The sequence below is a fragment of the Colletotrichum karsti genome, assembly GCF_011947395.1.
Source record: "Colletotrichum karsti strain CkLH20 chromosome Unknown Scaffold27, whole genome shotgun sequence".
Lineage (NCBI taxonomy): Eukaryota > Fungi > Ascomycota > Sordariomycetes > Glomerellales > Glomerellaceae > Colletotrichum > Colletotrichum karsti.
In genome coordinates this window covers 528,933-550,521 of record NW_024065927.1, presented here as the reverse complement: position 1 = coordinate 550,521, position 21,589 = coordinate 528,933, and the positions used below count along the sequence as shown (strand labels likewise).

At 54.7% G+C, this 21,589-nt stretch overlaps 7 protein-coding genes across 7 annotated transcripts; 3 read left to right on the top strand and 4 right to left on the bottom strand.

Annotated features, from left to right (window-relative positions):
• Window positions 1–266: 266 nt before the first annotated feature.
• On the bottom strand, window positions 267–4,782 carry CkaCkLH20_08307 (udp-glucose: sterol glycosyltransferase; the record flags this gene model as incomplete). Its single annotated transcript, XM_038891022.1, has 4 exons — window positions 267–542; window positions 596–3,766; window positions 3,819–3,916; window positions 3,969–4,782. 4 exons carry the CDS (start codon window positions 4,780–4,782, stop codon window positions 267–269), a joined length of 4,359 nt encoding a protein of 1,452 aa, XP_038743785.1.
• A 2,855-nt stretch (window positions 4,783–7,637) lies between these two features.
• CkaCkLH20_08306 (uncharacterized protein) lies at window positions 7,638–8,261 on the top strand (the record flags this gene model as incomplete). The annotated part of the gene is made up of 1 exon (XM_038891021.1): window positions 7,638–8,261. One exon carries the CDS (start codon window positions 7,638–7,640, stop codon window positions 8,259–8,261), a length of 624 nt encoding a protein of 207 aa, XP_038743784.1.
• A 1,177-nt stretch (window positions 8,262–9,438) lies between these two features.
• CkaCkLH20_08305 (WD repeat-containing protein) lies at window positions 9,439–11,033 on the bottom strand (the record flags this gene model as incomplete). The annotated part of the gene is made up of 2 exons (XM_038891020.1): window positions 9,439–10,448; window positions 10,499–11,033. 2 exons carry the CDS (start codon window positions 11,031–11,033, stop codon window positions 9,439–9,441), a joined length of 1,545 nt encoding a protein of 514 aa, XP_038743783.1.
• Window positions 11,034–11,575: 542 nt separating this feature from the next.
• CkaCkLH20_08304 (uncharacterized protein) lies at window positions 11,576–12,709 on the top strand (the record flags this gene model as incomplete). The annotated part of the gene is made up of 1 exon (XM_038891019.1): window positions 11,576–12,709. One exon carries the CDS (start codon window positions 11,576–11,578, stop codon window positions 12,707–12,709), a length of 1,134 nt encoding a protein of 377 aa, XP_038743782.1.
• A 2,033-nt stretch (window positions 12,710–14,742) lies between these two features.
• CkaCkLH20_08303 (uncharacterized protein) lies at window positions 14,743–15,669 on the bottom strand (the record flags this gene model as incomplete). Its single annotated transcript, XM_038891018.1, has 1 exon — window positions 14,743–15,669. One exon carries the CDS (start codon window positions 15,667–15,669, stop codon window positions 14,743–14,745), a length of 927 nt encoding a protein of 308 aa, XP_038743781.1.
• A 1,615-nt stretch (window positions 15,670–17,284) lies between these two features.
• Window positions 17,285–18,166, top strand: CkaCkLH20_08302 (pyridoxine; the record flags this gene model as incomplete). Its single annotated transcript, XM_038891017.1, has 2 exons — window positions 17,285–17,541; window positions 17,680–18,166. 2 exons carry the CDS (start codon window positions 17,285–17,287, stop codon window positions 18,164–18,166), a joined length of 744 nt encoding a protein of 247 aa, XP_038743780.1.
• A 1,306-nt stretch (window positions 18,167–19,472) lies between these two features.
• CkaCkLH20_08301 (uncharacterized protein) lies at window positions 19,473–20,276 on the bottom strand (the record flags this gene model as incomplete). Its single annotated transcript, XM_038891016.1, has 1 exon — window positions 19,473–20,276. The coding sequence occupies one exon, from the start codon at window positions 20,274–20,276 to the stop codon at window positions 19,473–19,475; it is 804 nt and encodes a 267-aa protein (XP_038743779.1).
• Window positions 20,277–21,589: the final 1,313 nt, after the last annotated feature.

Here is a 21,589-nt window from a genome sequence, read left to right as displayed (position 1 = left end):
CATCGGTTTCTGTATCACGCCGTAACAATAAAAACCGGTCGTCAACCCCCTCCCCCCCCCCCCCCCCCCCGACGCCAAACCAGAAAAGCAGTCATGTCCCATATTGTCTAGGCCTGAACGCCGACTCGCCCCTATTCTTGCTCATCTCGTCCAACCCAGTAATCGTTGAAGTATTCCCATTCCCCATCATCCATACCCTCCTTTTCGGGCGCGGATCCCGGAACGCTTATCTGCATCGCCTCCGTGAGTGCGCTGTGGTCAACCTCCTAGGCGACCGGCAGCGAGGAAGGCGACCGCAGAACTCTAGTGCCCAGCGGCTTCATGTCCGTCGCTCCAGACACCGCTCCCATATCCGAAAGCTTCTTCGTCGTCATCTCCGGGTCCGGTTCGTCCTTCCCTACGAAGGTCCAGCTTTCTTCGGCCGACTCTTCGTCGTCATCAGGTTCGACGTGGCCATTCTTGACCGCCTTGCGCTTGATGAGGCTCTTCGCGTACTCCATGTCGCGGTATATACACTGGATGGCAGTCTCGACGCCGTTTTCCTACTTCAAGTTAGCATAGAGAAATATGAAATGTGTTACCGGGCTTGACTCACGCTGCGAATCTGCTCGCCGAGCACGCGGGCCTTGACAATCATCCGGTCGTTATGCGTTGCCTCCCAAAGCGCGCGCGCGAAAGAGATGGCGCCCCACTTCTTCAAGCAGATGCCGACACCGATATCCTCGACTCTGCTGCCGAAGAAGAACTGGTCGCCAAAGAAGGGGCGGATGATGGTGGGAATACCAGCTCGCAAGCTCGCGCCGGTGGTGCCAGACCCGCCGTGATGGGCAGCGGCGTCAATCTGAGAGAAGAGCCAGTCGTGAGGCGCGCTCTTGATCACATGGATCTCGGGCGGCATGACGGGCTCTTCCTTCGTAGGGCCAGTGTCACCGGCTTGCTTGATGCGGTCCGACCAGCCCTTGGACAGAATGCATCGCACGTCTGCCTTCAAAACAGCATCGATTACCTCTTGCGTCATCTTGGCTGTATCGTTCACAATTATGGAACCGAACCCAACGTAGACGAGCTTCTTCTCATCCGCCCGGGCCTTGGCGATGAAGTCGGTGAGCTCTTGCGGTGGCTGCCAGTCAGAACCCTCATCCAAGAACCAGTATCCCGTGACACGGATCCAGTCCGAAAAGTCCAGAGGCGGCGCGACGACATATTCGGAGAAGTTGTAGAGGAAAGGCACCTTGTTAGGCTGCATCTTCTCCAAGTTCGTGTTAGGCAACTTCAACGTGTTGTTGCGCCACCGGTTGACCTGATGGGCCGTCGCCTTCCAGAAAATGTTGTCAAACATGACGTACGTCATGTAGTTGTACGCACCACCCATCTTGTATTCGGGCATAACGAACGCATGAGGGTAGGCTCTGGTGCGCGTCCACGGCATGGTGAAAGCTCGGAAGTAGGGAATGGAGAGCTTTTCAGCAATGTGAATGCCCGCCATGGCGCTGGGGCTCTCGATGAGGAGGTCGGAGCCCTGGCACGCTTCCCAGGCCGATACCAGCAACTCGTCCAGCCAGCCCCGGAACATGGAGTTTGCCTCTTTCAAGAAGGCCCAGGTAAAAGTTCCGTTCTCGATGCAAAGTCTCATAAGCTCACCTGGGTCTCCCTCGACCTTGGCAAACTCGATACCGTGACCCTCGATCCAGCCCTGGAATTCGGCATGTGTTGCGATACGAGGTTTGTGTCCTTCCGCGAGTAAACCTTTGCAAAGAGCAATGTACGGCTGCACGTCGCCTCTAGAGCCTATTGTCAAGCAAGTGATCTTGAGTGGGTGAGAAGGCTTGAAGTTGAGGAATGAGGCCTTGGGGTCGTCGAAGAGAATCGTCGGGGCGTCGCTGACGTTGGAGCTCTGCTTCGGTAAGCGCAGTTCGTGGTCGTGGAACTCTTCGACTTGGCGAGCCTCCTTCAAAGCATCGCGCTCGGCCATGGCGTTCTCTTCGTCCTCCTTCTCTTCCATGTCCAAGTCTCCCGTCTCTCTCAGGTAGCGAGTAGTTTCCAGACTTTGCAACAAGGTGACAGCACAGTCATCTCTGATTTCAGCCTGGCCAAATTCGAAGAAGACTTCTTCATGGCCACGAATGACGACGACCAAGCCAGAATAGCCAAACCGGAAGCCCTTCTCCTTGTCCACGTTCTCGATGTCCTTCAGGGGCAGGATCAACTTCGTCCGGGTGCCAGGCAGCAAGCTTCTGAAGCAGAACGACTTGTCACTAATATAAATCTTTCCGTAGAGAGGCAAGACGCGCAAGATGTAGCCAAAGTAGGTTGCCTGGAGCTTCTCCGTCTCAGGCAGAGCGAAGTGGGCGCGGAAGCGGTCCATAGACGTCTGGATTTTGCCCTCCGCATCCTCATACAGATCCTCGTCATCCGTCTTGATCTCAGGGGGGGCGTCGTAGTGCTTGCGGCCACCACGCCACATTCCAGAAACCTTCTCCACGTAGCCCATAGATTCGGTGGCGAGCATCGAGCCCAACTTACTGCTCGTGCTGTTAAGATACTCAGCAAAGGCTCCGACGCGCTGCAGAGGGAACGCGCCCATCTTTGTGATGCTCTGCAAAGTCGGGGTAGCAGGCGGCTTGTCGCCGTCGTTGATAGATCCGGTAGTGGCCGCATGTTGCCCGCTGTATGCAGCAAGTGCGGGTGGGCTCCTGGGATCGCGACGCTGCTGCTTGTCAAGCTCCGTGCGGGAAGCAGAAGCAGATCTGCGCATAGTTGGGTTCTGGAAGACGTCGCTGCCTCGCAGAATTTGGCTCGCGGAGGGGTCTTCGTTTGACGATGCAACCATGCCCGAGAAACTAGGGTCCTCCATTGACGATTGAACGTAGGAGTCTGTCGAGCCTTGCTTGTGAGGCGCAGGGCGTTTTTCGTCCAGGCGGTTCCGGCTCATCGAGCGACGATTGCCGGTGAAGCTCCTTCGAGGAGAGGAGTCGCGAATGATAGTCGACAAATCCAAGCTCCTACGACGGAAACCCTTGAACGCGTCGAAGCTGGCACGCGCCGCATCTATACTGGCACGCGGGCTCAGAGCAGACGGGCTGTGAGTAGACAAAGGGGAAAGGGTCGCCTTGACGGCCTCCGGGAGCTTGGAGGTCTTCAACCTGAGCGGTGCGGCAGCGCGCCTGCTTCCGCTCATGGAGCTCCTGGCAGAAGGCGCTGGCTGTTGCTTTTCCTCCTCCTGGGCAGCCTTGAGCCGGGCGGCGTCCTTCGCGTTGGAAGAAGCATCTTCAATAAGGATCTTGAGAACACTGATAGCGTCCTTGCCGAAGCTGAAGAAAGAGAAGAAGTATTCGTCGATGGCGTATGTCTCGTCGTTGTCAATGACGCGGATCTTGCAAGTATCTGCGAACTCGAGCATCTGGGTATCCTCGATATCGATGACATTCTCGATAGGGAGCGAAATCTTGACGCTGTCGCCCTCGTTGTGCGAGCGGAAGATGACCCTTTGGAGGCTCTTGACCCATTCCTTTGCGCTTGGCGCGCTGTCTGCTCTGAAGTAGTATGTTCTGTGGTGAGTGACGACGGTGAAGTTCAGGCCGTCCTTCTTGTCCGTCACGCTAGCTGAGATGCCGTAGCGAAGGTCGATCTGTCCGTGAGGAAAGTAGAGGTTTGAGGGATCCTTGTAGTATGCCAAAACGTCTCCTTTCAACCGGAACCAGTATCGGTTGTACTTGGGGTTGCGCTTGCCGCTCTTGGATAAATAGCCCGATTTGACGACCTCGTGCTGGTAGGATATTAGCTTTCTGTCCTTGGCGCGGGTGGGAGGGGATACAAACCGCCTTTTTGGGAAGGTAAGCGTAGAAGCAAATGTGCTTCGCCGTAATGTACATGTAGCCCTGAAGGAGCACGCTTTGGAGCAACCAACAAGGATATTCTGCCGCGAGTTAGATCGCCATGCGCAAGCAGCGACGGAGTAGGGGACTTACCTTCGATAACAGCTTCGGGGTGGTCGAACTCGAAGATGTCCTGGAGACGCCGGGCCAGCGCAGTGCCGCTGCTATCGACAGAGTCGCTGTATGTGAGCTGGTCGGTGGAACGGCGCTCGACATCGAAGCTGGGTCGCATGGACATCTCAGCCTTGGCCTCGAGCATGCGACTCATGACAGGAGCCAGCCGGTGACCACCCTCGTCATCGTCTATTGTATCATCGGCCGGCTGGGGCGGGAAGTGCTCGGAGTCGCTAGCTTCTTCGGAAGGAGGTTCCAGCTTGGAAGGCTCCTTCTTGGACTTGTGTCGCGGTAGACGGGGCAGCGCGGGGAGGGATCGGAGGAGCTTGTGGCCGGAGATCTTGCGCTTGTGCTTCTCGGATTTGCTGGAGGAGTCCTTCTTCAGGACGGTCGTCTTTGCGACGTCGGGCTCGTCGTTGCGGCGGCGCTGCTTGCGGTGCAGAAAAAGGCCGTGGCCCAGGTGTCTATCGTCCTCGGCGCGGGCGTCGTCATCGTCGTCGCCGTCCTCTTCGTCGCTGGACTCGAAGCGATCGTGGAAGTCGACGCGGGAACCGGCGGCGGCAATCAGGCCGAAGATGGACTGGTTCATATTCATGAACATCGGCGGGCCTTGCGTTGGAACCAGATCCTCTTCACCGGCGTCGTCGCCCTCCTTCAAGCGCTCGGGCAGTTCCATGGTCGGGGTGTTAGGCTCGTGGCGCTTCTTCTGGAGCTTCTTTCCGACGCGCTTCTTGACATCGTCATCGCCGAAGCTGATGCTCGCGGCACCAGCAGGAGCAGTCGGCGGCGGCATTGCGACGGTATTTGAGGGTGCCTGGAGTAGTCGGGAGCAAGTCGGTGACTCGAGGTCGCCGCGAGGATTGTGTGTCGCCTCGTGGATCGGTCGATGGAGAGGCTGTCGACCGGGAAAAGGTGCAGCTGAGGCGTCGCACAGAGGAAAGAGGGGAGTCGCGGGCTACAGCGGGGACATTCGGGCGGCGACGATAAGGTTCGAGCTCGGGGAGGGTCGCGGATGAGACGACGAAGCCAAACAACCGGGAGGGGGGTAGGGAGTAAGCGCTTTAGGTCGGAAATGAGGCGAGAGAGGTATCGTGGAAAAGTAAGTGGTGACAGAACGGAGACAAAAGGTGTTGATACAGTAAACAGACGAGTCGAAAGGGTTAGGTAAGAGTACCCAATAGGCGGGAGCAAAGGCAATTCAATTAGTTAAGGTAGGTAGGTAGGAGTGAAGGTTAAAGATAGGTTGGTAAGTGATGATGGGGACTTTGATGGTTGATGGATCCGATCCGTCTCTGCCGGACTTTGGGGGTTGCAGTGTTGTCCAGGCTACAAAGTGCCTTGGGGATCATGGATGATGGGTACAGAGATAAGTACCTTGCCCAGAGAGAGTGTGTGAAGATGTGAATCAGAGTGAGCAGACTGAACACACCTCCAGGCCTGCAGTGTAACCAGATGGATGATTGAAAGATAATCAGGTACCCCAGAAAAACAGCCAGACAAAGGGGCGAATGGGAATAGAGGGAACTGGGAAGATGCAGGTGAGAAGTGCAGTGGCAGTCATCAGCCAGTCCAGTCCAGGTCCTACAGTCAGAAGAGTGACAGTCAGACACGCTAAGGTAGGGTCCACTGCATCTGAGTGTTTAGAGTGTTTTCTGCCTGCTCCTTTCCCGCTGCTGCTTCTGGTTCGTTTGTAAATACATACGTACAAGAGAAGGGCACCAAGTAGACCCCGAGACTACAAGATTGACCGGGAGCAGAAAGGCTCAGGTGCAGATGCAAGTGCAGGTGCAGCTCTTAGCAGCTCACTAGGACAGAAAAAGGTACCAAGCTAGGCCAGTCACTAATCCAAGTGGCCCAAAAGAAGAAATAGCAAGGGGAACAGGATACAAGATATAAAAAAGATGGAAATGGTGGTTGATAAATATGCCCTTATTAGGAGTATATTTTTTCTATCTCCTAGGTATTTAGCAAGCGAAATGGAAGACATAACTTCCCATCGTTCTTTCCTCAGAATGCGTCCTCAGCTCTGATTGCATGAAGCTTGTGATGGCGAGTGGTCCCTGCTTACCCCTGCTGTCTCTCATTGGCTTTTCGAGGGTCCACTTGGTCTGGAAAGGTGCAGGTGGTCGCGTTCGGATTCCTCTTTTTGGATGGCAAGAGGGAGGACGATAGAAGTGCCTTCTTCTTGCCTGTGCTTCTTGCCTTCTGCCTTCTGCCTGCTTTCCTCTTGCCTAAGGAAATCTCAAGCACAGTACTTTCTGCTCTCTCCCCACGAGGCAGGGACACTCACAGCTGGCACTGGGCAGCAGGTGGCAGGAGCCTGCCGTGGGGCTCAAAGACCCCTGTGAAACCTCCACTCTCCGAGATCCCTCTTCTTCCCATTGGTCGCAGATTAGAGCTGCTTATCGATAAGCCACTCCCATGACGCCGAAAATGCGCCATCCGGGTCCCATCACAAGATGCCACCAAAACACATGCAAGTGCCATGTGCCTCATCTTTTTTCAGCGTCTTTCCCGTCTCCCTGATATGTTCTCATGAACCAGGAACATTGAACAAGATTCTGCTTCGACTTTAGAAAATGCAGCCCGGTTCACGGACATCGGCCTCGGACATCCCTCTTGGCGTGAGGGGCACAACAAACCGAAAAATGACATCAGCCCAGTTCTGGCCGCAAACAACCGTCCACCAGTGAGTGACTCGGCAGCCTGCTCTCAGATTCATCGCGGGGGAATCCCAGATCTGCCCCATCCCGAGTCCCCTCTTTTGTTGAGAGCCAAGCTTACCACGGGAGCAAAACAACACCAAACGAGAAAAATAAGTAAAATTTCGAAGACTCGCTCACTCGGGGCAACGACGAGTCCCGTCGTTCAGTCTTCAGTGAGAGGACTGAGGTCCGGTGACATGCGTCGCAACATGTCACGTACATGATACCATTCACAGCCGTGATATGATTGGATTAAACTGAGCAGATGGGTGAGATTACATGTGATTGAATCTCAGTGCCACCAACACAAAATTCGAGGTCGTCTTAAACGTGCCTCCAAGCTACGATCTAATACGATTCACTCCAGATGGTACTTTACAGACGGCGTGTCGCGCAAATGATCAAGTCCGACAAAAACAAAAATAATAGGGCAGAAAATGGCATGGCGGTGTATAAGTCGCGTTCGACGTGATATGAACAAAGCCAGGCTAGAGGCTAGTATATCTGGGCGATATCAAGGCTTGTAGTAGGTGACCGCTCATCTCACAACAATCTCACCCAGATCCGACACTAAGATTTCAACTCTGAGTCTCTGATGCTAACCCCGAATGACACCCCGATCACCAATCCCGAGATCCGGATCCGAAGTGCCGGCGCCATCGCCGAATACTACCCGACTGCGGGGGCGGGGCAATGGAACCACGAAGAGGGGGACAAACCAACCTCACGACCCCAGTAACCATACTCAATAAACTCACGCAAGTGTCACTGACATCATCTTGCTTCCTCTACCTCATATAGACTCTGCATCTCCAACCTCCAGCCCGGAGACCAAGGTTTGGTGCCCTCCCCGAATCTCAATGCCTCTCCATCGAACTTACTTCATCCAAGGATCTCCCTCACATCCTCCCACTCTCCATTCCCACAAACAACCCAGCCCAAGATGAGGTATCTCAGACCGCTCCAGCTCGCCTGGTCACTATACGCAGGGCTGACCGCCGCCGCCGCCGCCGCGGCCAACAGCACCCAGCCGACCCCCTTCCCGGAGGACACCCTCCCCGCGAACCTCACCCGCGCCGCCTTCCCCCTCCCGGTCCCCAAGCTCGACCTCGACTTCCGCATCGTCGTCGACCTCAACCCCCTCATCCCCGTCGGCGTCGGCCCCTTCGGCAAGCGCAACTGGATCTCCTTCTCCGGCGGCGTCTTCTCCGCCACCTGGGGCACCGGCACCGTCGTCCCCGGCGGCCAGGACAGCCAGATCGTCGTCGCCGAGGACCTGAGCACCGCCGTCGAGACCTCGTACCTGCTCAAGACGGACGACCCGGAGCCCGCGTACATCACCGTCAGGACGACCGGCTGGCGGACGGGGCCGAGGGAGGTTATGGAGAGGTTGTTCGACCCCGCGCGCGCCAACGATGTTAAGCCCGACGAGTACAGCTTCCGGCTGAATGTGAAGATGGAGACGGGGGATGAGAGGTATAACAAGACTGTCAACACCGCGATGTGGGTTGGGAGTGGTGCGAGGTTGGGCGCGAAGGTCATTTACGATGCTTACAGGGTTGCGTGAGCTTGACCTGGCGAGGACTCTTCGACACACTACAACATGTCTATACTCGTACAAAATGGAGTGGTAGTCTTATTGTATAAATTTTAGTTCATATGCGTATTTTCACGTAGAAAGAAAGCGATTTGGTTGAGGTTTGAATATTTTCGTGCAATTAATTGCCGTGCTAAATGAGTCAAACAAGAACATGTGTGGAATGGTAGTCAAACAACACCAAATACAACGAAACACACGACTTATCTCCCAGAATGAACAAGATTATTAAAAGACCCAAGTTTTACTATAATTAAGCGTTACCATCCGTAGTTTTGATACTCATGATCGATGTCGAGGTTCACAACGTCCATCAAGAAAAGCATCGGTGGGGCGTGAGGGCGCAAACTCAGTCAAATCACATGAAAACAGAGTCATTGATTGGCATTTTTAACCTGCGTGCCAACTCAACAAGTCATGTAGCTGTTCATATGGCTCAATTTTCGTGCAAATGATTAGCCCTGCAAATTGTGTCGATGAAATATAGGCGTGGGCGCGGGGGCACTCGGTGAGAATGAGGCGTCGCCTCCCACATGCGAGATCACAAAATCGATCCACGTAGATGCAATTTGAAGGCTGATATCGTTTGGACAAGTCTAAAATCTTCTCTTCTATTTACGTGGCCGCGCTTTTCTCACCCCAATACCTAAATGGTGACTATTCTACACGATCGATCCGTGACCTTTTCTACCAACTGTTCTTACATTCCAATGTGGCCCCATACAATGTTGGGATAGCTCTTTGGTCGACGAACGTGATCACCCGTGTTGCTAGCAGCCGTGGGCAGATACCCACGACGTTGAGCTTGCTTCTCCTCGAGTGCCATTCTCCCATAGTCGATCAAGCCTTTACTTTCCGTATCTTGGTCCCGAGTCCAACAGCCCATCCTGGCAATTCCAACGCCGCGTAAACTCCAACAGATGATCCCTAACCGAAGGAGAAGGATGTCCGTAGCATATTAAAAGACAATTCTGACCGAGCGAAACCGGATGATGTTCGACGGCTGGGCGTGCGCTCAATTCCTTAGCTCGAGGTGTCCTCCGAGCGACGAGTTCCAACGACTGTAGACAACACGTTTGCCAAGAAACCATGAGTTCCAAGCTACCATGCCGAAAGAATGGAAAGCAGCCAGAGACTGCGGCATGGCTCACTGCCACAGACACAACTTTCCACTCGCAGTGCCGCCTGCGACCCAGTCCATGGTTGGGTGGAATTGAGCAACGGCAGGAACTGCAGAGATACCGTCGCCTCCGAGTTGGGCGAGTTGCTCTCCATTAGCAGCGTAGACGTCGACGAACCGGTTCATATTGCCAATCGTGAACTTTTGGATCCCATCCTTTGGTCGCTTCTGCCACTGAGGCTTGAGAATGGTTACCCATCGTCCCGTCTGGTTGTTGTGCTTGACAATATGCGCCGGCTCCATGCCCGTCTTGTCCCACTCGTCCTTGTCGGCGAAGTTGTAGATCTTGATAGTATCATCGTACGACGATGTCGCGATGTGACCGGCCGAGCTCCATGCAGCGTGAGACACTGACAACCTACTGTCGTGCTCATAGATCATCTCTGGATATCTCATATCGCCCTTGCCCTTAATGTTGCGAGTGTCCCAAATCTTGACGGTGCGATCAAGCGAGGCTGTTGCCACCAGGTGAGGTTCTCGAGGATAAAGAGAGAAACCACCAATCTTATTATCGCAAAGAGGCCAAATCTCTGTCTCCTTCGGTGCGCGAATGTCGACTCTCCCCACACCTCCCTGCAATGTGGAGAAGTAGATGAGGTTTTTGTCGTCAAGCGGCACATCGATACCGGACAAAGGTACGTCGTCTTCCTTGTCTTGGGGTTCCCAAACTGGGACACACATGTCCCCTTGCAAATCAAGAACGCGGATGGTCGAATCATAGGATGAGGTGTATACCTTCTGGTGGTCGAAGGGAGAGACCAGGATTGAGGTGATAGTTCGCGTGTGCAACTTGTAGGCGCCAATGACCGGCTCGAACCACGAGTCTTCGGCCTCCTCGTCGTCTTCGACCTTGGGGCCAGGTTGAGAAGCATCAAAAACGCCGAGAGCTCCTTCCTTGTCGCCCGCAAAAATAAGAGGCTTCTCTTCCGTAGGGTGGAAAGCTGAACTGTAGATACGAAGAGGGCAGATCTTGATATCTGGGAGGATGTTAGCGGGAGCGCCTGTGTAAGACGAAGGAGCAACCTACCGTGGGGACTCCACTTCTCGTAAAGCTCGAGACCATTCATCCTCTGGCGCAACTCCTTCAAGTCCTTGTCTGAAGTATTCTCGACGTCGTCGCCTGTGAAGGTCGGTACGCCGGGCTGTGCGCCTCTCGGAAGCAGAGCACCCAGGCTCTCCATGCCATGATTCCACTTCTTTCCGTCCACGGCAATGTCGCCCAACTTCAGGTCACCGCTGACCCGTGTCTTCTTTGCCTTCTCCTTCGCGGCCTGGTCTTCCAGCTCGACTTCGTATTTGCGCTTGAGCGTCTCGTTATCTGCGTCGAGACCGGCGACTCGCGCGCTTCGACGGGTCGGCCCCGCAGGCGTGGCAGGCGCTTCCTTCTTAACGGTTGCGGACCTGGACGCCCTCGGTGCCGGTTTGGGTTTGTCGGGCATGATCTTGTTGGATGTATTCGCCAGATCCTTCAAGATGGTCTGGTTTGCTGCGATATTCTCGAGTCGTCGGCGCTCGAAGGCGCTGAGCACCTTCTCTTCCGTCTTCGCCTTCATCTTCGGCATTTTGTCTTTCTCGCGGAAGTTAAGGGCCTGAAGAAGGGTATCGAAGTTGGAAATGGGCTTGCGTTGGGGGGCAAAAGGTCCGATTGACCTTGCTTCAGTGCAATTCAATCGTGAAATGCGCTGTCGATTCGCGGGGCCGGGATGGCGCTTGCTGGGAGTAGCTCGGATATTATAGCAAGTCGTCTGTCCAAAGAAGCTGGAGAATCGAAGGTGAATCAGGACAAGCAGATGGGATGAAAATGACGAGGAATTCCAGCTGTGATTGCCTGGTAAAAGAGAGGGGATTCACGGAAACGAAGCCGGAAGGAGCGGCGCGTCGGGTCTTTCTTTCTTTAATTGACCTGAAGCGCGTCGCAACGCGTTAGCTGCTGCAGGGACTTAAAGTCAATTACGTCAGCCATTCAAGGTCCCCGGCGTGGCCCGAGCTCCCAGTGCGACCGGGACCCTGCAGCGATGGAAAATTTCCAGAAGCCATCACCAAAATTTTGTGAGCTCTTCATGTCGAAGTCGAGAACTTTGCGCCATTCGACAAACTACCCACCATGAGCATGTCCAGCACATTAACGCCATTCCTCTACCAGACGAGGACCATCCTGAAGCCGTCTGTTGCTCTCCGTTCTGTTTCGACCACGGCAGGCCAGCTCCATCGACGACCCCGCGGACAGGACATCCCCTTCGAGTGGGAGGGTGCAATCCAACAAGAACGCGCCGACATTCCGAGCGGTAGAGATGGCGGCGGTAGCGGCCCTCGATCTACAATCACTCCTTCCGAAAGACATGTCTTCCGCAGGATATTCAACGACATCGCGAAACGCGGCCCGGCGCCCCTCAAACCTCCGCCGAGCGCCGCCGCCACCGGTCTCTCCGAAGCCCCTAAACCCTCGAACCGCGATACGATACTGGCAAAATATCCCGAGTCTCTGCGCCGGGCCGCCGAGGCCGCCCTTGGTATGCGCGCGATGACCGGGGACGTCTTCGAAGATCAACCAGAGAAACCGGTCTCTCGCGAAACTCTGAAGCGGGGGGAGAAAGTCCACCAGGACCCCGAGGTGCAGGACAAGCGCGATGAAGTGCGTCTGGCGGAAAGCATAAAGCTGCGGCAGCTTCTGGACTCCTGCAATAACGACATCGAGGTATGGGGCGTGCTCGAGCAGGAGGTCTTCTCCATGGTCAAGAAGCTGGGAATCGCAAAGTCGGAGGAGACAAAGAAGAAGCCGGTCCTCGACATGGACACCTACGGCCCCGTCTACTCCCTGCATCTCCTCGAGAGTCTGAAGGCCCTCGACCGGAGCTTCGTCCAGCCCTCTCCCATGGCCCTGAACGTGCTTCCCCGCGTGCGGGAGCTAGGTCTCGCCTCCTACGTCCTGGGCGTCTCGACACCATTCTACAACGAGCTGGCCTCTATTTTCTGGTATCGCCATGGGGACACACAGGCGGTTCTTGGCGTGCTGGATGAGATGCAGAACGCTGGCCTTTTCTTCGACAGGGACACCCTGAAGCTTGTCGAGACCATGGAGCTGACCCTAGACTCCTTCCGGGACCGTCAGCTCGGTGTCTTCTCCAAGGCTGTCGGCACCATTCCGGGCTACAACCTGGACATCAAGACCAAAGTCGGGAATTTTGTGCGTCGTATTCGCCATTCTCTTAGGAAGGAACAGAGCGTGCAAACCGCATAGACCAGGCTGCTGGCTGTATCACTAGAATATCTGTACATCATACTGTAATAGCTATGTGATTGTCACGCTGCTCTCATAGAAAGTCCTCGAGCTCGAGGGCTTGTACAATATAGAATGCGGGCATCCAAAACTAGCCCCGCGCAAACAAGACTCCATCCCAGCCTTACTACCGCGCATCTCGATGTTCCTTGCGACCTGGCCCTTTCACGTATGTGGCTACAAGCCGTCGGCACATAGTAGTTGGCTAGAGAAGTTATCTTTTCCCAGGGCTGAGCAGTCGGGCTTTGCCGTCAAAGAAACGACGAGAATTGAACAAGTCCGGGCTGCGGGAGCTAAGATTAGTTCCTCCAAACCATCAACCAGCTCAGCCATGAGCCCATCGCAACTCAGACTCTTGGTCCTCAAGCCTGGTTCCTTGATTGGCTTGAGAAAAGTGCGGAGAAAACAACGCTTAACTCCAGCGCACGCCCTCGCTCGTTCGATTCCACAGCCGCGCTGGCGGGAAAGGCGTCCTGTGGCCTTGAGAAGCCACCACCTGCGACTGCCGACTACTCTAATTTAATCAACTCAGCCTTGAAGGCGTCTTGATATCATGGTCAGCGCTAATTTTGTGGTGGCTCTTTGGTTCTGCAGGACTTTTGAAGTCTGGAATTAAGGTTGATATCGAGTTGCTTGCCTCGAAAATGACAACATCTAGCCCGTCTCGCACGGGGGTTGCCGAAATGACTCTACTCAGGACTATAGCTAGGCGTAAAGCTTTCAAGGAAAATCAAGGAAAGATTTATGAAGGCGTACACGTTTGGTTTCTCAAGGTAGTTCTCATGGCGTCGAATCGCTGACCGCCCGTTGAAAGGTGAACTCCTCTCTTGTGATCTCCCACACCAACTCCACGAATGAGCTCCGGAACTAGGCTCCTGTCTTGTTTGTGACTTAACTATACTTTACCACAGTAGTCCATAATATAATCACAGAGCGAGTGGTAGGTCGAGACGACAGGTCGCGCCTATTTCTGAGGGTAGCCGCCAAACACCGACATGAGCCGGACGAGTGGAGAGTGCTCCTCAGCGCCAACTTACATCGCAAAGGCCTATTGAAAATGAGATATTGGGCGACGGAAGAAGTTGTAGTTGCAAATTCAGTTGACCTATAAAACCAAAAACTCACAATGACGAGATCCATGAGCTTTTCTCATAAGGAGTTCACGAAACCCGTCGGTCCGGTATTAACTGGAAAGTGAATACACATCCTGCAATTTGACTGACTCCTTCCTTCCCAAGAAACTGATCCGCTATTGCGAATGTGCAAATTGAGTTGGGCAGGCCGCGACCAGCCACAATTGTCGGTGAGTGAGTGAGTGAGAGTGAGTTGAGTGAGCGACTCCAAGATCAAAATTTAAGCAAAACACCAGCTTTTCACATCACCAACTAACAAAAAGAGAAGAATGCGGCCAGTGTGGATTGAACACACGACCTTCAGATGAAATGAATGAAGTTTCTAGGGTGTAGAACCCGCTTCAGTCTGACGCTCTCCCAACTGAGCTATGTCCGCCGCTATCTTCGAGGTCCACATGAGAGTGGTCCCCTTATGAAGCGAGCGGCTGAGCGGGGGCCGAGCAGAAAATATCTGCGGCTCAATTGCAAATGACATGCCGATGCGAGAGTATCGTAAGAATCAAAAGAATTGAACGTAGTCATGAGGGTGGTGTTGACGGGCGGTAAACGGTTCGTGCTCATGCTCACAACATGGGTGTCTTGTTCGGCCAAGGCCGCGGCGACGGCAACAACGAGTCACTCCCGAGACACCGGCACTTGCAAGATTCAGCCTCAGACTCAGCTCAAATGAATTTTATTATGCCAATTTTCCCATATGCTCCGTTGAAGATGACTACCTCGGCTTCGCTGGCTGAGATGCGGCCATAATGCCCATGTTGAATACTCAAAAAAAAGTTCTGCATTTCATGTCGCAGAGTCATGACTCCCATATGAACACCCAAACAACGGTCAATCGATACATGCATTCCCCTCCGGCTCCTTTTACCATCCGCGACCGGCCATCTTCTCTTCGGGCTTCATGCTGTCGCAGTTGATGCCGACCATGGCCTCGCCCAGGCCCTCGCTGCACTCGGCAAGGACCTTGGGGTCCTTGTAGTGTGTCGTCGCCCTGACGATGGCCCTCGCGCGCTTGGCCGGGTCGCCGGACTTGAAGATGCCGCTGCCGACAAAGACACCGTCGCAGCCGAGCTGCATCATCAGCGCGGCGTCAGCAGGGGTGGCGACACCGCCGGCGGCGAAGTTGACAACCGGCAGACGGCCCAGCTCGGCAGTCTGCTGGAGAAGCGCAGGGTCGACCTCGAGCTTCCTGGCAAAGGCGCGGAGGCCGATGACGCCCTCGGTCTCGAGGATGCCCTTGGCCTGTGCGATGTCCTTCTTCACCTGCTTGACGTGGGTGACGGCCTCGACGACATCACCGGTGCCGGCCTCGCCCTTGGTGCGGATCATGGCGGCGCCCTCGGCGATGCGGCGCAGGGCCTCGCCGAGGTTGCGGCAGCCGCAGACGAAGGGGGCCTTGAAGCCGGACTTCTCGACGTGGTACTCCTTGTCGGCGGGGGTGAGGACCTCGCTCTCGTCGATGTAGTCGATGTCGAGGGCCTCGAGGATCTGGCACTCGACGAAGTGGCCGATACGGGCCTTGGCCATGACGGGGATGGTGACGGCCTTCTGGATCTCCCTGATCATGGCCGGGTCGGACATGCGGGCGACGCCGCCGTCCTTGCGGATGTCTGCGGGGACGCGCTCCAGGGCCATGACGGCGCAGGCTCCGGCCTCCTCGGCGATGCGGGCCTGCTCTGCGTTGGTCACGTCCATGATGACGCCGCCCTTGAGCATCTGGGCGAGGCCGGCCTTGACGGCGAAGGTGTTCTTGGCATCGCCGTTGGTCTTGGTAGCGTCGCTGTTGGTCATTTTGGCGGTCTTGACTGATGAGACTGATGAGACTGGTGAAGAACTCTTGAAGGATGAGAGGCGAATACAGGGTCTAGCGACAAAGACCGGGAATAGTGCGGCTCAAAGGACGAGGGGTATTTTCTCAAGCAAATCAGAAGATGAGGAAGGATTGGAATAAGTAACTCGACGTCAGGAAAAGGCTCCGCTCCGCAATGGATCTTGGTTCGTTCGGTGAAATCGGTGACGGGAATCTAGAATCCGGGGAAAGGGTCCTTCGTCGATGGAAATGGGGGAACGGATAATTAAGTATATGGTGGCGGCGAACAATATGGTGATGAACGGGATGCCCAGCAATGACAAGTGACTATTGGACGAGAAAATTTTTCTAACCATACCGAGTCATCCCGTCTTTCCCGCGGTATCCTCGCGTCCTGGCGCAACACGTAGAGGTACTGCCAACATCACTTTTTGCCTAGGCAAGCCGACGAGGACTGATTCGGATACTTTGCCGTGGGGAGCAATGAGGAGCGCGCGTGGGAAGGGAGCAAAGGGCGTACTGAGCCCCGATCTCGGAAAGGCAACTTACGGTTACTCCGGGGTTTGGTACAGGGGAAACCTTCTCATGAGAATCGCAGTGTCATAGAAAGATACCGTGAGCGGGCGGTGGGCGGCGCCGGTGTTTGAACGGGTGGCGGAGTGTGAGAGAGAGACTCTGACTGGGGGGGAACATGAGGAGTAAGAAAGGGTCCTTGCCCACAGCTGGAGCAGAGCATTATGGATGGTCCGCAGTTCACTCTCATCATTCGGACGTCTATCCGAAGGTACCTTTTCTGAGCAGAAACATGATAAAGTAACAACCGTTGCGGCCATCTTTGAGGCCAGCAAGTGCTCACAGCTCCGACCGGCGGCGAAGAATTGGGGACAGGCGGGGGACAGAGCGGAGGGCGGCTGTCGTCGGATGTACATGCATAGCGGCAACTCGTCCGCTTCTACCGCCGTGTCTATGTTGTCTTTCCGCGCGGAATATCTCTTTTTTTCAACTCCTATCCGCGCCGAGATCTTGTCATTGTGATCCGAAATCACGGAGACATAGGTTGAGTTGCAGAGACTCTGCGGTGGTTATCGATTCTGTCATCGCCGCCTCTCCATGTAATTCCACGGACTTCGTACTCCATACTCCATATCTCCGCCATCCACTCTGTGTAGTACTATTAATCAGACTTTCTAGCCTGCATTACACTAGCAGACCATTATGTCAATACGCCCTTTACGCGTTAGTGACCTTCCATATTAACACAGCGGCGCCATCGCCCGTACGTAACGGCCCCGATCGCCGCCGACAACAATCCCAGAACCCGTCTAAACCGCTCACTCATTTGGCAAGGGGGCAACGAGGGTGCAGTAGCGACCGTTATCGCCAAGGCCGCTTCAATCCACGCATAATATCGTCTCTTTCCTAGTCTGGCGTTGCTATCATCCGGCTCGTAACGTGGTCTGGGTGTCTGTCTCCAAAGCCACTTGAATGACTCAATCACCAAGTCAGCAAATCTCAGCGACGCTCACATTCAACTTGAGGAATCTCATTTCTCTTGAGAACCACCCAACTGGTCATCGACAATTAAAACAGCAAACAATGCCTACTGTCACCATCGGCGTATTAGCCCTCCAGGGCGGCTTCCACGAGCACCTCGACCTCGTCCGGAAGGCCGCCGCCTCTCTCGCAGCCGCCCCGGCGCCAAGCCCGATCCCCGAAATCGCAACTACAGAAGTTCGCACCGAGGAGGAGCTCCGCCGCTGCGATGCCCTCATCATTCCCGGCGGAGAGAGCACTGCGATGGCGCTGGTGGCCACACAGTCCGGGCTGATGGAGCCATTAAGAGAATTTGTCAAGTAAGTGTGCATGGTCGCAGCAACATGATGTCATGAGCGAATTCCAGTGAGAAGTTCCCTCTCTCACTCATCCCACTTTCTCATCACTCTCGTCTGTGGCGTGAACGTGAACCGTGGCTGACTTTCATTCCTACCCAGAATCAACCGCAAACCAGTCTGGGGAACATGCGCCGGCGCAATCCTGCTTGCCGACGAGGCAAACGCCACCAAGAAGGGTGGCCAGGAGCTCATCGGCGGCCTCGGTGTGCGGGTTCACCGTAACCATTTCGGCCGCCAGATCGAGAGCTTCGTCGCTGACCTCAACCTGCCGTTCCTGTCGAGGGGCGACGGTGTTTCGAAAACGGCAGAGACGCCTTTCCCCGGCGTCTTCATCCGCGCACCGATTGTCGAGGAGATCCTCTCCAAGGACAGCAAGTCGGCAGTCGAGGTCCTCGCCGTGCTACCCGGGCGCAAGACGAAGGCGAATGGCGTGAGCCAGAGCACGGCAGATGATTCGGTTGGTGACATCGTCGCCGTCCGGCAGAGCAACATCTTCGCCACGAGCTTCCACCCGGAGCTCACTGACGACATTCGCATTCACGTCTGGTGGTTGGAGCAGGTCATCCGGAGCCTGCCTCCGGCGTGATGTGCGACACTATTACCTGTTGAGTAACATGCTGTGTGATGTGCCAGCCTGCCGGGCACCGGGGCTATTGCATTCAGCACATGGCACAACACATCACTATGAAGACACGAACACGCGATTCATGCGTTGACGTTAGGGCGTGGACGGTTGGATACCATCGGTAGCGAGCGGAGGGGGTCTCGAGGCGAAGTTTACATCAGAGGCATAGACGCAACGGGTGAGAAATAACGCAGATCCTAGCGCAGCGGTTCTTGGGTTGGATGATGTTGCGTAGTCGGCTTTGTCACTGGATTGGGGAAAACGAAGCTAGTGACATCCGTGGCTTGGGGACCGAAATCACGGACTCAGGCCATGCGAGCCGATTATTCCGCCAACACGGCACGGGGGAGGATGATCCTCGCTTCGGAACACGAGGAATTGCAAGCGACAGTGATGGTGGCGATTCAAAGACTAGAGGTTTAGACGAGAAACATAGACAGAGTCCAGATGACAGCACTAGAAAGAATGATGGGGATCCTTCCACATGTCGCATGACACCAGACAATGAAATCGAAGAATGAATTTGTCTCAACATCTTCCGTCGTGATGACTTCAGCTTCCAGAAATTTCTTTGCCCCGAGGAAGAGATGTCGAGGCTATGCTGTGTAGTCCAAAGATCTTCAGGAACATCAGCAGAGATTGCAGCTCATTTCCAACTTCATCGACCAGTTCCTGAACAGGGGAAGTAGATGCCAAAAAGCCATGCGAGAGAAGGCTCTACCGACTTTCATCCAGACCGCAACGCATCACTGAATTGCACCAAAGTCTGACGTGAGGCACCTACAGATGGTATTTCGTGTAATCTGAGATGTGCTCGAGGTTATTTAGAAGAGAGAACGTAGTCATGGGGGAAGAAATAATGCTTTTACTCGCAGAGTGTGAATCTAATCAAACCCCGCCACTTCTAGTGGCGAAGCCAATGGCAAGAAAGCCTCTGTATTTCCAATTATATTACAGATTTTCACAGATCAAGAATGGTCAATCCAAATAATGAGAATAGGTTGTGATATTAAGCCAGGAAGCCTCCTTCGCCGTTCCTTGTGTGATGCTGATAGAACTCATAACTAAGATTAAGTACTTTTTGAAGATAAGAAAAGTTATGTACAAAAGAATAACCCTAAAAGGTCTATGGTAGGTGTTATTAATAAAAGGAATGGTATCATATGTCCGTCGTAAAGGCCAAATTAATCCCGCGGCTGCCGCTCATGCAAACCCCATCAAATCCAAGCAATGACATGTATGCTGCCCATCCCCCACTATGCTATAGCTATGCTGAGACAAGGAAAATGAGCGCAAGAGCGCTGAAGGCGAAGGCCAAAGGTTTGTTGGAAGAGATCATGTGTCCGGCGCCACTGTTGAAGTTGCCCGGAGCGAACTCGTTGATGTCGGCCGTGTTGGTAACAGTAGCCGTGGCAGTCTCAGTCTGCTTCTCGGTGGCAGTCACCTTGTCGACCCGAGTCTGGGTGACCGTGACAGGGAGAACAATGGTGCCTCCGTTGACGGTGAGAACATCGTCAGGAAGAGCCGCTGCCGTGATGTCCGGCAGACAAGGCCCGTTGTTGCAAGTGGATGTCCTGGTGACATAGCGAGTGGTAGTCAGGCCGGGCTCGGTGACGACCTGCTCGAGGGTGACGGTGACCACAACATCAGTCACTTGAGGGACGGTAAGGACCGCAGTGATGGGTGTCGGGCAGTCGGTGCAGACGGCCTGTGTGGTGGTGAAACCAGGCGGGAGCTCATCGCCGTATCCGTGGCATTGGGTGATGGAGCCGGAGCAGGTCTGCGTGATGGTGTAAGTCTCCGGCCTCAGGCCCTGGGCGCATTCTGGGCAGAAGGTTGGGAAGACTGTTGTGTAAACCGCGGTGAAACTGTCATCATTCGTCCCTGTGGGGGCGGCGGCGGCCATCTGTTGCGGAAGGATATATATCGAAATCGGCTCAACACTGGTAACGGTAAGAGTGTCTAGTGTTGCTGTCCGAGAGCAGTCCGCCTGTCTGTGTTGGACTCTGCCGGCAGAGGCGCCGGCAGCGAGGGCAAGGAGGAATGTGGTCAACATATTTTGAGGAGCCATCGTGAAATGTGTGTGTCGCAGCCAACTGTCGCAGAGGTTGATGGAGATCGAAATCGAAGCCTTACGAAGGAATGCAGACGAAGGCAAACTCTATATCAGCATATTATCACTTCCACCAGGGCTGATATCGTATGCTTCTTTTAGCGGCCGGCCAAGGCCTTACCCGAATGTGACGTCCATCTCCGGACGTCATGTCACAAGGGCGTCAACTCAAATGTCCACAAATCACGTCGGGTAGACGCCCAGAGCTCGCTCCGGACCGGACAGCGCCGTCACCACAAAGCAAGGAGGGGTTCAGTCTGAGTGAGATTTGTGAACACAGATTCCGAAAGCAAACAAGCCCAGACCAAGGGTCTTCGATCACGATCACGTAGGCCCCAAGGGGGTGTCCTTTTCTCCGGCTGGGCCAGCGCCTTGTCCGGGTGCGGAAAGGCCTCTCGGTCATCGGGGAAGGGCATCCAACTGTCCCGGCCCGTACTTCTCATTCAGACCAACCGAATCCGACCAAGTCAGATCGGAAATAATAGGCAGTAAGGTGTCAGTCTGTTTGGAGAGCCGTGGGAACGGTGAGATGGGAGGTTGAGGGCCTGGACTTGCTAGGGGTGTGTCTTAGATGTCGACCAACCATACGGCCTAGACGGCCTCGCCGGGGTTTCTTCCACCAACTGTCGACGATATCTCCATTCCCGTCATTAGTTGAAGCACTAAACTCTTGGTAGAATATGTGACCAATCTCGAGGCTTGAAGCTCATAGCCTCGTATCGAAAAGCTGTTGCATTCGGGATGTGGCGGTGATAGCTCGGATTGGGGACTTGGGGTCTGGAGCTGCGGAGAGAGGATGACGGGAGAGCGCCACACTCTCCAACCAGTAACGGCCTCCTCACATGAACGCCTCCCGAGTAAAGCTCTGACGCATTTGGAACGATTGTCTTCAGCTCCTCGAACCAACTTCCATCAACTTTACGCGTCGAGCTTCTCGTTCAATGCTTGCGGCCGAAAGCCCAACTGTTAGCCCTAGACTGATGTCGGAAAAGCGTATCTAGCTCGACGAACAGGGCGAAGAGACCCTCCAGAGTTATCTCCGACGTGCTGATGTTGGCACTCCAACGGACTCAACCGTCATCCGCGCGCGCGCGCGATCCAAAGATCTGAGCAGTCTGGCCCTAACATCGTCCAGCATACCTTACGCCCGTTCGCTACCGAAGCTACCAGCGACACAATGTGATTGTTCACCTCGCAGACCGCAAATTACTCATCGTTGCTGGCGAAAATTCCACAGAAATGCGCTTCCCGATCTGGTTCCAGCTATCTCT